General features: G+C 55.1%; 1 protein-coding gene across 2 annotated transcripts in view; it reads right to left on the reverse strand.

Annotated features, from left to right (window-relative positions):
- Nucleotides 1-1,005: 1,005 nt before the first annotated feature.
- Nucleotides 1,006-13,782, reverse strand: part of LPCAT1 (lysophosphatidylcholine acyltransferase 1) — a 59,258-nt gene continuing 46,481 nt past the window's right edge. Inside the window, exons 10-14 of one of the 2 annotated variants that reach the window (XM_032135348.2) lie at nucleotides 13,134-13,259; nucleotides 12,526-12,679; nucleotides 10,254-10,352; nucleotides 6,249-6,390; nucleotides 1,006-3,416 (exon numbers count right to left, since the gene is read on the reverse strand). In XM_032135348.2, coding sequence (XP_031991239.1) covers nucleotides 3,232-3,416; nucleotides 6,249-6,390; nucleotides 10,254-10,352; nucleotides 12,526-12,679; nucleotides 13,134-13,259 — 706 coding nt within the window. In that variant the 3' untranslated portion in view covers nucleotides 1,006-3,231. Of the gene's footprint in view, nucleotides 3,417-6,248; nucleotides 6,391-6,436; nucleotides 8,531-10,253; nucleotides 10,353-12,525; nucleotides 12,680-13,133; nucleotides 13,260-13,782 lie in introns of those variants that run through there. The other variant, XM_058430122.1, reaches the window with a different exon arrangement.

The following is a 13,782-nucleotide window of genomic DNA, read 5'->3' on the forward strand; positions in this document are numbered from 1 at the left end:
ATGACAAACATGTGTGCCGCAAACCACACGAGTTACCCTGCTGTGCCCCTCCCCGGGTGCACCCACCAGGCACAGCCACCCTGCCCACAGCCTGCACCTGGAGCCAGACACTCCTCCTCCTCGGTCTCACACCAGCTGCGTCTTAGCAGCAGCTGCCCCATCCAGCGCTGATGTGAGATGTGCAGATCTAGTTTTTGTTTTAACCCTTGCTTTACTTTAAAACTTGGACATAATTTCAATGGCAGTATTCATTTATTAAAAATGGCAAATGCATACAAGCATGAAGTAAAAGTTGCTGTTGCTTGAAATAATGTCATTTTGGTGCATATTCTCTCTCACCGAGTGAGGTCAGACTGCACAGCTCACTGGTAGCCCATGTGTGAGACTTACCTTCCTGAACAACATAACGATTCATTTTTCACCTTCTCAGTATCCCCCATAATTGTACACAGGGAAATGAGTGGTGGTGGATGGTGAACTTTGAAAGTTGGTTTTTCAAAGTATTAAAAAGGAGAAACGCCTGCAGATTGGACATTTGCAGGCGTTTCTCCTTAAGTTTTCTTCCATCCTTGATGTTGGTGAAGACACAATCTTGATTCTTCACATGCAGTTTTGGGGAGTGTAACAGTGAGCTCTGTCTTTTACCTCTAGTTCCAACTTTTACTGACTCAGTAGCACTAAATGCCAGATCCCTTTTCCTCTTTGCTTGACAAAACATGCTTAAGGTGCATGTACTTAAAATTGAGAAATTACATAAGTCAACCCACCAGGCAGGCAGACAGCCATCCATGTTTCAACTCTGTAAAATGTCTGCTACCATCTGCAAAATACCAAAACACTCCAGAGCGTCCCTTTGCCACCAAGACAGCTTTTTCTGTAGAATTTCAATTCTTGTGTTTTCCGAATATACTAGAACCACACTAAGAAAATCTCATCTGGATTGGCTCTCCTCTCACAATGCCTGTTGTTGTCCTTCTAATAAAAAACCACACAAAACAACATCACTCCCAAGTATAGAAGACTTTGTTTTATTTATTCCATTGAAAATCCCAAGTTCCTTCATGGCAACCCTCCCTCTGCCCTCACACCCCAGCAGGTCCCTGCAGCCCAGGGCCCATGCCCCACCTGCCCACGGGTCTGGTTCCCAGGCCACCAGGGGCCCGTTGTGTCCCGTCTCACACACAAGGGATTTAACTCAATGCTATGTACATTCACAGTTCTGAATACCCACCAACTCTAAGTCACCACAAAGAGAAAAGAGAATCAGGAGGAACAAACATCCATTCAAAGTCTGTTTATCAGAGATTTTTTTTCTGAAAATACACAGTGGCATTTCATTCAAAAAACCCTTCATCTGCAGACCTGCGGAAGGGAGACGGCCTGGGTCCCCTCCCTCGGAATATCTTAGTTTATTTACCTCCTTCATTGGCCATTTGCAGGCTCTTCTCCTTGAAAAAGGAATCTTTACACATTCTCCAATTATAAAATCAATGACTGTTAGCTACCAAAGGCTGCACTAGAATTTCTTCTGTGTCCAACACGCCAAGAGCCCTGAAACTGACTTCAGTTTACTCCGTCCCTGTCTGTCCTGCTGGCAGTGTCCATGCTAGAAACAAGTCGAGGTGATTGATTGAAACGGAGCTGAAGGTTGTTTGTTTTTAAATGTCTGTCAGTGGAGAAACGCGTATCACGCATCTCTGAGGAAGTTAGTAAACATTTTTTCCTGTACTTACTGGCCTTGGTGGTCACTTTCTATAGAGATGCCCCAAATATGAAAATCAATTCATTTCAGGAATCAAAAAAATTTTCCAAACAAACCCAGAGCCTTTGCTTTAGGAAGCAAACTGAAGTCTGTGATGATTATTGTGCTTGAAGGATGGGTTTCTAATTATGTCATAAAAAATGATGAAACAGGGTGATGTCATAGGGACTTCAGGTGACACCAAAATACCCCCATCCAGGGCCTGGAAGCCCCTCTGCCTTTGACTCTAAGATGGGGCAGGACCCCCACTCTCAGTGGGATGTGCCCGCGACCCTGGCACCGGGAGGCAGTGCTGCAGAGAGAGTGGTGTCTGTGCAGCTGTCACCAGACATCCTCGTCACCCTCCGCACCGCACGGCCCAGCGTGTCCTTCCACAAGCAAAAGACTGCGGCTCCTCTCTGCAGGAAGGTCAGCCACACTCAGGCGGCTGCGTCACGCCAGTCACCATGGAAACCAGGGCTGAGAGGAAGATGCAGCCGCTTCCAGCAGGGACCCGGCCTGAGAGCAAGGGAGGAGTGGCCCCGTGGCGGCTGCCTTGAGCTTCCAGCTCGGGCCCTGCTCATTTGAACAATATCCAACCTCGGATTGGAGTTTAGGCTACAGTGAAGTGGATTATGTTATGCCGAAACAGAAACATCAAACTGCCAACGTTTATAAAAAAAAAAGAGGGAACTGGAAAAGGATTAAGAAAAGCAGAAAAAGTGTTTTGGGGCTAGGTCCTTGAGTTCACACCTCCCCAGGGACCCAACGGAAGGAGAGGGATTACCTGCTGGAGAGAGGCCTGATGGAAATTTAAGTCAAAGCCCAAACAGCCTCAGATTCTATATATATTTAAAAAAAGGCCTATAAATAAATATCCTTTAACCCTAAAAGGAAAAGTGAAGTAGAAAAACAATTTTCATTTTTTAAAAAATGCTGCATGTTTCCTGAAGTACCTAAATGGAGTTTATAAAATACTCATGAGCTCCAGCACACAGGTAGAAACACTGAAAAATCAGGCGACAGCTCTGCCAGGTTGTGGATCCACAGAGGCAGACAGAGGTTTCGTGCCAGAGTGACACGCAGGCGCACGCTCCATATGGGCAGGCGTGTGCTGAGTGTGTACGGAGGCCCGCCCGGTGCACGCTGCCGCTGGAAGAGGCTGTGACAGAGACTCGAAACCAGGACCCCGTGGGAGAACATGGGGTGGCACCGGTGTCCCCCGCCCGGCAGGGAATCTGACCCCATGGGGTCCAGGCCAGGTGGGGGATCCGCGTGCGCGCCCTCCGATTCTCGCACAGTAAGCGTCGGTTCTGCAACAGACTTCACAAAGGAACAAGATACAAACAGCCCCCGAGGCCCCTGGAACTCGGGCTGAAGACAGTGCCTGTACAGCAGGAGTGAGGAGTGGAGCCCGGAGGTCATTCGCAAAGAGGCTAATGGCGGTGATGCCACGCGGGAGGGGCCGCGTCTCTCCGCAACCCTCGGTCCTAATCCAGCTTCTTGCGAACAGGCTTCCGCCCAGCGTCCGAGTTTTCCGGGCTGAAATCGGCGCAGAAGCCATTTGGGATTGCCGCAGGTGGGGTCTCTGCACAGCTTTCGAAATGTGTCTGATCCGGGTACAGGTATTCCTCTGCGAAGTCAGGGTACATTTCTGCAAACCTGTGGAAGTCAGCTGGAAAGACAAAGGCACCTGTGGTCATGGAATGGGGACGAGCAAATGTCTAGGATTTGGAGGCTCTTTTCCTAGGGCCCTGGCGGGTGTCCACCTCACACCCTCCGGGGAGGGTTAGAATCGTCTGTGAAACGGATGCTTTCGGGGTGGAGAGAGGAACTTGCGCTTACTTTCTTTGCAGTGCACAAAGTCACCCTGACAACGGGGCAGGCTGGGTGTCCTCCTAGCTACTCCTGCTTTTGGGAAACCCTATAGAAAGCTTCTGGTTTTGAATTCGACAGATATATCCTGGGGACTTAGCACTTCTGAGGCACTGTAACCAGAGGAGCTGGCTCAGGGACAAGCCCAAGTGTCTGGACAGTGATCTGGCGCTCTGAGAGGGTGCCCTCGTCCACACCAGGGGACCCGGCAGGCAGGGGGCCGTCCTCACAGAGCCTCGGACTGCACTTCCTGGCCACTCTGTGCCTGGCTCTCGGGTGAGCGCCCTCGGCTTCTGATGGCACCATGGAGGCTTCTGGTGGGGCTGGAAAGGTGGTGCAGGGGGCTGGTTATGCCAGGCAGCTCCAGAAACATTCAGAACCTGGGCCACCAGGTGAGAAAATCCAGGGATCGTTGTTACTGGAAATTGTCTGCAGCTGGTGGGTGCCCGCTACAAACATCAAAGAGCCTAAACACACCGAGGAGCGTTGCGTGCTTTCAAAATGGAAACAAGTGCATGCATGTGCACACGCAAACACACACACGGTAACCACACATGTGCGCGCACACACACACACAAAACAAGTGCACACAGTAACCACACGTGCACACACACACAAAACAAGCACACGCACACACGGTAACCACACACACGTGCACACACACACAAGTGCACACACACAGTAACCACACATGCGTGCACACACACAAGCACACGCACACACGGTAAACATGCATGCACGCACACACACAAAACAAGCGCACACACGGCAACCACACGTGCGTGCGCACACACACAAAAGCGCACACACAAAAACCAAACACGTGCATGCACACAGTGTACGCACACACTAAACACACACGCATGTGCACAAAACCAGCACACGCACACAATGGTAACTAAACACACATGCGCACACACAAACCAAGCACACACACACACGGTAACTACACACATGCACACACAAACAAGCACATGCACACACACGGTAACACGTGCGCACACAAAGTGCACACAGTAACACACATGCGTGCACACACATGTAACACATGCACATTCACCCAAACAAGCACATGCACACACAGTAACACATGCACACATACACAAAACAAGCTCACGCACACACACGGTAACACACATGCGTGCACACACACAAAAGCACATGCCCACACATGGTAACTAAACACGCATGCATGCACACACACAAAACAAGCACACACACGGTAACTAAACACACATGCGCACAAACACAAGCACACACGGTAACTAAACACGTGCACACATACACAAAACAAGTGCATGCACACGGTAACTAAACACGTGCACACACACACAAGCACAAGAGCATAGACACGGTAACTAAACACACGTGTGCTTTCAAAATGGAAACAAGCATACACATGCACACAAACACACACGCATGCTTTCCATACTGAAACAAGTGCACATGTGCACACACGAGTGCACACACGGCAACACACGTGCACTTTCAGTACTGAAACAAGTACACACATGCGCGCGCACACAGGCGCGCACGTACACGGTAACACACGTGCACTTTCAGTACTGAAACAAGCGCACACGTGCACGTGCACACAAGGTAACTAAACACGTGCACTTTCAGTACTGAAACAAGCGCACACATGTGCATGTGTGCACGCACAGTAACTAAACACGCGCTTTCAATACTAAAAGAAGTACGCACATGCGTGTGCACACACATGTATGCACACACGGTAACTAAACACGCATGTGCACTTTCAGTACTGAAACAAGCGCACACGTGTGCACACACGGTAACTAAACACAAATACGCACTTTCAATACGGAAACAAGTGCACACATCCGCACTTCCGCCTCCAGGCCCCCATGTAGAAGCTGTGCACGCAGCTCTCTCGCATCTTCTCATTTGCTCAGGCCACACTTCCAGGTGGAGATTGTGGCATCCACCGGGATGAGCCAGGCCAGAGCCTGCAGCCCTGGGAGCCTCTGGTGGATGCAGCGTGGCTCATTCACACTGCAGGGGAGGGAGGCGCCCCGGGCTCGGGTTTGTGGATTTTGCACAGCAATTTAAAAATATCAACCACCATTTCCCGGACACCGACAGCTCGTGCTCTGGAAACAGCCGTGTTACCAGTCACCTCATCAGATGTCCACAGACAGGTGAGTTTTCTCGGGTGGAAGTCGTCCTGGGCGACACGGGGCTCTGCGGCGCCCGCCTCCTCGTCTCTCCTGACAGACCCCTCCCAGGAGAGGGGGGATGTGAGACCACGCCCCAGCCGGCAGTGACAAAGCCCACAGCCAGTGGCCTCGAGGACTGGGTGCGGGTATCCCCCACCTCCAGGCACCTGGATCCCGGCCTGAGGCCATGGAAGGCTCAGCGCTTCGGAACTGGGCTTGAAGTTTGGTTGTATAAACCGCCAAAACAAATCAGATTGCAAAGCTCCCTAGGAACCTTGCCAGGTCTCCAGAACCTTCCTTCTCAGGGGTTTCTGTGTTACATAGGGCAGCCTGGTGAATGGAGCCATGGCGGGGACTCCACTCCCGTCCTGGGCTCCCATGGGGGCTCGCCCCACACTCTGCCTGGGCACTGCCCAAGGGCCGCGAGCACGACCCCACCCCTGCCAGCTCACCGAATGTGATCTTCCCCTTCTCCTCTTGGTCAATGGCTCGGAACAGGTCGCTCACGGTGAGCTCTGCCACCCCCAGGGCCGTCTTGAGGATGCAAGACAGGTCACCTTCGCCGACGCTGCCGTCCTCCTGCGCTCCATACATCTGCAAGGCAAACTGGGTGTCACCTTGCGGCCTCCTCCCCCGCCCACCAGGCCCCGATGTCCAGGGACACCCCAGCGGCCCTGCCCCGCTCAGAGCTGCTGGGCACCTGCAGGGTCGGCGGCTGGACACGGGGGACTCGAGCTTCCATGTGGAGCCATGCGGCAGGGCCCTGTACCTTGGATCGGGCCCCTCCAGGTGCCTCGTGGACCCACAGCAGATGCTTCTCGGGCAAGGACTTAGACGCTGCCCACCCCACCTGTGATAGCTCAGCAAACCAACCAGCACCTGTGGCTGCCACTGGGAGGCCGCAGAAGGGACCTGCCTGGGCCACGGGCCAGCGTGGCGAAGCTTGGGCTGCAGCGTCTCCCCACAGCCCTCTGTCTGCCTGAGTACAGGCTACAGCGGACGTGTTCACAAGCATCAGTAATAACATTAAAAAGCCCTGATAGTTAGAAATCGACAGGGCAGATCAGGAGCAGAAATGAGAAGGACCTGGGAGGGCCGGGAGGGCCCCAGTGGGGAGCGGGAACCAGGACCCGGGCTCTCTCCTGAGCCTCACACGTGACGCCTCCTCTCTTCCTCCTGCTCCAGCTGTGAAGGCGGCGGCTCCGGCCCTCTCTGTGCAGGGATCAGGGCCGAGGCGCCTGCTGCCCACTCCCCACAACTCCATGGCGCTCCCCATCCCTGGCTTCACATGGACTCTGTGACCTGGAGATCCACCAGACCCCTTGATCAGGGCCTGCCCGTCCCTTCGTCCCTCTGCCTCCTCGGAAACACTTCGGCTCCCCGTGGGGTGCAGGGTCCTGCCCCAGCCCTTGAGGCTCGAGCCTGGCCCACGGGCTCTGTGGCAGCACTTTCCTCTCAGGTCCGCCCGTGTCCTTCCGCTCCAACCCCCGGGCTCCCTCACCCCCCTCCCCGCCCCCTCGGATGTGCCAGCTCTTCTACCTGGTTCTTCCCCGAGTCCTCTACCTGGGGCTGCACCAACCCCCGCCGCCCCCTCTCTGCCTGGGGCCCGTGGGTCCTGGGGTTCCCGACAGGGCCGTCGCCCTGACCCCGAGTCCCCTTCTCCTGCTCCAGTGCGCTGTGATCTTGTGAGCGTTCGCTCCCCCCTCCGAGAAGTGGGCTGCCTGTGAGGGGCGTTGCCCTCTCTTCAGGGAGGGGCTGTGCCTTCACCTCGCCCGGCTCCTCCTTGTGGTGCTCAGGGAAGAAAAACGCTGACGCCTCCGGCCTTCCGGCCTGGCAAGCTGTCCCAGGGATCACCTTCTTCTCCGGGCCCTGTCTCTACCCCCACGGACCGGGTCTGCCGCAGGCTCTGGGGACCCCATCCTCACCCTCGACCCTCCCTCCCCTGGGCCTCATCCCACAGCGCTGGTGCACGCGGGCACCCTGTCTTCTGTGGTCTACGTTTGTCTCCTGCTTTTAGATTTGCTGAATCAAACATCTGCAGATGAAATCCACGTTGGCGCTGCTGGAGCCGCAGAACAGGCCTGGTCAAACCCTCAGGGCCACGGCCTCCAGCTCCTCCGCCGACCCGGATCCCACTCGGCCCCCAGAGAGCAGTGCCTCCTGCCCCCTAGTGGTTCCAAGGCTGCTTTAGCGGGGACGACCTGACATCTGTGTCCGTTTGGACATGACAACTGCAGATGCAGACTTTCATCCTCGGAGCCTGTGTAGATGCTGCACGGGAAATGCAGGGAGGTAGGACTGAAGCTACCACGGGCAACAGACTTCAGTTCTCGCTGTCCACTCTCTGAGCTGCTCGAGGTTTTACCAGACCACATCTTAAGGTTTTACACAGTAATAATAATGAAAAAGAACAAAAACAAGGGGCCCCAAGGCGTATGAAGCACGTCTGTGCATTGCCCATCTGGAAAGTCTCCAGCACCAGCGGGTGCCTCTGGGGTCCTAGGTGCTAGGAGTTCTGTGTCCACGGTCAGCCTGGGAGGCAGCTTCCTGGATCTCTATGTCCCAAGGGCAGCACGCTGGTGCAGTTGCTACGCTCTCTCACACGAGACTGCTCGCTCCATGGAAGCCCTTCCAGCTACATGCAGCCCCCCTCAAAATGTGCCAGGCTCCCAGGGCAGCAGGAAAGCACAGTGGCCATGACTTCAGGAAATGATGACACCATGGAAGGCACAGGCTGCAGAAAGGGACATGGGGAGGCAGCCCACAAGAAGGTGGGTGGGAGGAAGGCCATGTGCCCTCAGGGCGGAGCTGCTGAGGGTGGAGGTGAGGCGGGACCCTGGTGTCTTACCCATCTTGGGCCTCACCCATCGCCTGCAGGATTCACCTGAGAAAGACCTCCCGGTGGCACGTACCCCACCCTGAGCAGGGACCCGGTGCACACTGTCCTCCCCAGCAGGCATCCTCAACCCAACCACAGCCAGTTACCCTGCCCACCTGCAGGTGGGGCCTCTGCGGGAGGACGGTCAGGCTCCACAGCCCATTGTTTATGTTGAGAAACAAGGCAAGTGCCGCCCTCACCGCTGCTGTCATTCCTTCCAGATTGTACTTGGTAGCTTTACAGCAGGGGCTGGTGGGGCCAGCAGAACGGGGGGCGGTGGCTCATGCCTGTAATCCCAGCACGTTGGGATGCCGAGGTGGGTGGATCACTTGAGGCCAGGAGTTTGAGACCAGCCCTGCCAACATGGTGAAACCCCATCTCTTCTAAAATTACAAAAATTAGCCAGGTGCTGTGGCATGAGCCTGTAATCCCAGCTACTTGGGAGGCTGAGGCACGAGAATCGCTTGAACCTGGGAGGCAGAGGTTGGTTGCAGTGAGCCAAGATCGCACCACTGCACTCCAGCCTGGACAACAGAGCGAGACTCCGTCTCAAAAAACTTTTTTAAAAAAACAGGGCGCAGTGAAAGCACGGCCAGCGGGGGCCGTGAGGCCACAGAGCCTGGCTCAGATCAGGGCCCTAGGAGGCAGGCTGCCCAGGCCTGGAGGAGGTCGGGCTTTCTTACAGAGGGCTGCCAAATGTTGAGGTCATCCAGTTCATCCTGCCTGGGGAGACCCCCACAAGCCACCTTTGCATGTGGGGACATTCCCCAGTGTTGCTATGGAGAGGGTGTGCTGGCGTCAGAAGCCAGAGAAGGGAGTTCTTGGAGCAGTGAGACACGCAGCTACTGACACACATCAGGCCCTCGAGATGTGGCTCATGTGAGTCACGCCCTGTGAGACGCCTTGGTAAAAGTGTGCCTCTGTACAGGCAAAGCCGGCCCAGCTCTATCCCAGATGAAATCCACATTGGTGCTGCTGGAACCTCAGAATAGGCCAGGCCAAACCCTCAGGGTTACTTGGCCTCCCGCCCTCCAGGCCTGACCCAGACCCCACTCAGCCCCGAGGGAGCAGCGACTCCCTTCGGTGAGGCAAGTCCTGAGGGCTTCCCAGGAGTCTGCAGCTGGGCTGGGACCCCAGACCCCCCCAGTGGTGAATGACGGGGCTCTGACATTTGTAGCCCCTGGGGTTAGCCGAGGCGGGCAGCTCCTAAGCCATGCTTTCTTCACCAGCCCACAGTCTGAGGGGGAGAGAGGACGAGGCGTGTGGCCCCTATGTTAGGTGCCCTGTGGTGTGTGATGGTGTGTGACACTACCAGCCCCACCCAGGTGCCCCAGGACCCAGGAAGAACCTCAGCCATGCTTTCTGATGAGTGTGGATTGCTAATTCCAGGAAGAAATAAATCTGGGAGTTTTCTGGGTGTTTTACAAACAACAGCTAGCATAAAAAGCTTATATAAAAATAGCAGTTGGGCAAATGATCAATTAACGGATATTATAAGGAACTAGAGAAATGAACAGTGGTGCTGACATGACTGCACCGCCCTATCCCCCAGTCAAACCCATGTGAACTCTGCACTCACCTTGAAAGCCAGCTGAATGGTGTCCAGGGTCCGGGCCGGCCGGCAGACGACAGACAGGGCAACCACACACTCTCGCAGGTCCACCTCACCGCTGCCGCTCTGTGGGGAGAGACGCTCTCAGCCACAGCTCGGCCGCCGCCTTTGGCACTGGAGAAACACCAGGGTTTCCCACAGGTGCTGGTGTTAATTAAAGGCCAGTCCCCCTCTCACTCAGGAACGTCTGCCCATGTGAAAAGGGAACCTTGGAAGGACATTCTCCAAGGTCACTGTGCTGTGTACACTTCTTGGGGCCATTACAGTGACTTCCCAAAGTTCACAAGGCTGCACAGGAAGCACCTCGGCAAAGCACACGCGATGCAATGCCTGCCACCTGCTGAGACCTGCATTTGAGAAAACCCCGTGAGCACCAAGGCTGCTTCTGGGCTCTAGGAATTTAGTCTGTTTATGGCAACCCATCCATCCTGCAGAAAGAAGGTGAACCCGGAGCTGTGACGTGGAGCTAAACACGCAGCCCCCAGGCCAGCTGTGGAAGCCAGTCAGCCCCGTGCTGACCATTCTCAGTAACTCCTCACACCCAGAGTCTCCAGGGACAGGCGGATGTGAGAGAGCAGGGTGGTGAGAGGCACAGGTGGGGGCTGACAGGGTCTGCACATCTGATGATGGTGGGGACGGTCTGCACATGGCTGCAGGGTGTGCCCAGACCATAGGAAAGAACCTCCCAGGTCAGGGCGGGAGGAGATGAGGAGCACCCTGGACAGGGGAGGACTCCCTGGTCAGAGAGCAGGAGGAGGTTCCAGGAGGAGAGCAGCAGGAGCATCCAGGGGTAGAGGGAGGACTCCCAGGTTGGAGAAAACAAGAGAAGGTGGGGAGCACACAGGATGGGGGAGGACTCTGGCCAGAGAGCAGGAGGTGAGGAGCACACAGGATAGGGGGAGGACTCTGGCCAGAGAACAGGAGGTGAGGAGCACTCAGGAGCAGAGAGAGGACTCTAGTCAGAGAGCAGGAGGACGTGAGGAGCACCTGGGTAAGAGGGAGGATGCTCTGGTCAGAGAGCAGGAGGTGGTGAGGTGAGGAGCACCCGGGGCAGGAGGACGACTCCCTGATCAGAGAGCAGGAGGTAATGAGCACCCAGGATGGGGGAGGACTCTGGCCAGAGAGCAGGTGAAGAGCACCCAAGGGCAGAGGGAGGACTCTGGTCAGAGCAGGAGGAGGCAAGGTGAGGAGCACCCAGGGGCAGAGGGAGGACTTTGACCAGTAGTTGCCCCTCTACGCTTGTGTCAACCACAGGCCGTAGGTGCTAGGGGTGAGACGCACACAGGTCCCTGAGGGTCTTCTGAGGGAACTGATAGCTTTCTTTGTGCTACGCCACACCCCTTGCAAGGCATGGGGTACTGGGACTGGGGCTTGGGTATCTGGCAGGTGGAAATGACTATAAGTCCCTGTCTCTGGGAAGGTCTCGGCCTGGGGGTCTGAGGTCCTGGGTGTAAATGGAGAATATTCCTCTCATAAGATCATGTGCATTTGAAAGTGCAGAAAATAAAAACTTAACCACAGAGTGTCATAAGTTACCTCGGAATGCTGCCTGTGAAACCAGTATTCACCATTTCGCATTTCAATTCCAACACTGTGGTAAAGCACCTGAGTGCAAACGCAGCCGCAGGTGTGGCACGGACACCAGGCGGGACTTGCATCCGAGACGCTGTTTGCAGCTGCCCCGTAGCAGAGGGCCCATGGCTGGGGGCCCCTTACAGACACCAGGCGGGACTCGCATCCGAGACGCTGTTTGCAGCTGCCCCGCAGCAGAGGGCCCGTGGCTGGGGGCCCCTCTGGTGCGTGTGGTAGAATGCCCTGAGCCACGCACTGCGATCCTTGGTTCACACTCTGCACACTTGGGGGGGCAGCCTCCTTCCCCTGTCCTGGGTGCTCCTCATCTTCTATTGCTCTCTCCAACCAGGGAGTCCTTCATTTGCCTCTGGGTGCTCCTCACCTCCTGCTCTCTGGCCAGAGTCCTCCCCCTGTCCTGAGTGCTCCTCATCTGCTCTCTGGCCAGAGAGGCCTCCTGCCTGCCCGTAATTAAACGTCAAATGTGTACATGTATTTAAAGGCATGGGAAGAAATACCTCAGAATGATGGTGGTGGGTAGTGAGGGGTGGTTTTCCTTCTCTGCTTTCAAATTCGTGTGAAAACATATTTATATTAGAATGAGAACAATTTATACTTCAAAAAGCAGGAGGTTTTGCGGAGACCCCGCTCCGCAGGCGACAGCCCCTACCTCGTCGAACAGCGAAAACATGTCTTCCAGCAAGTCAGAAACGGGGACCTCCAGGGAGGCCGCAAACTCCACGATACCAATCCTCTCTCCTCCCTTCATCCTGGCTCTTTCTGAGTATCTGTCCAGATCTTTTTCGAGTTTTTCTGGTTTTAGCCTAGACAAAAAAAGAAGGAAAGCTTTCTTTCTCAATAAAATGGCGGCATGCTAACACTAGATTTACGTCTAAGACGCGTCAAAATATTAAAATTGATAGAAGTAGCAGCAAGTTAGTTTTCAAGAAAAGGCATTCTCCTAATTGGAAGGTGTGAGATGTGTTCTGTCCAAGTGTCAAGCCAGGTGCCTGTGCCCCTGAGCCCCGTTCCCTTCCCCAGGGCGGGTCTGGCAGGACACAGGGTGGCCCTCCTGGGGCGCCGTCCACACAGACAGCTGACGCCAGCATTAAGCATTGAAAGGCGCTATGTGGGCTGCAGTTGATGTTTGAAAAAAGCCAGAATAAACATCATTAATAATAATCTCCTCAGTTCCCCGCCCTGCAATGCCAGGCAGCCCCCGCCGGGCCTTGGCATCACGGGTTCTAGCTAATGCTCAAGGAAGAACCAGGTACTCACCCAAGGCCCCGCACGAGCCTGGCGAATTCTAAAAGGCAAGTGTCAGCGGGGAGACGGAGCTGTCCTTCCGCCAGGGCCAGCTGGCAGTCCTCAAACGTGTAGTCAGTCACGGAGACACCCAAGGCCCTACAAGCAGGGCAGCCCCCTGTCAGCCCAGCCTCGTGGCGGCCAGTTCCCAGCGCCCCACCGGAATAACCGCCGATGGCTCAGGGGAGAGGAGGGCTGAGGAGAGGCAGCGGGACAGGGGAAGGGCCAGCTGGTGGGGCAGTCACACATTCATCGGTCAGCTTCACCTCTCATCTGGGTGCTCTGAAACAATGACGGCAGCCACACCAAAGGTCACTAACACAGACTACCATCACGTGAGAACCATGAAAAAGTTTGAAACAGCATGAGAATTACCAACATGTGACGTGGAGACACGAAGTGAGCTCATGGTACGAGAATTACCAAAATGTGACCCAGAGACGCCACAGTGAGCTCACAGTGCTGGAAAATGGTGCTAACAGGCTTGTTCAGCACAGGGTTGCCACAAACGTGAAGCAACTGTTTGTGAAGCACAGTAACATGAAGCAGAGTGAGGTGGGCTGTGCCCTCACTCCCAGAGCTGCCCCGACCGTGCCGTGTGTGCTTAGGTGATGAGAAACCG

This window comes from Hylobates moloch, unplaced genomic scaffold, assembly GCF_009828535.3.
Source record: "Hylobates moloch isolate HMO894 unplaced genomic scaffold, HMol_V3 SCAFFOLD_17, whole genome shotgun sequence".
Lineage (NCBI taxonomy): Eukaryota > Metazoa > Chordata > Mammalia > Primates > Hylobatidae > Hylobates > Hylobates moloch.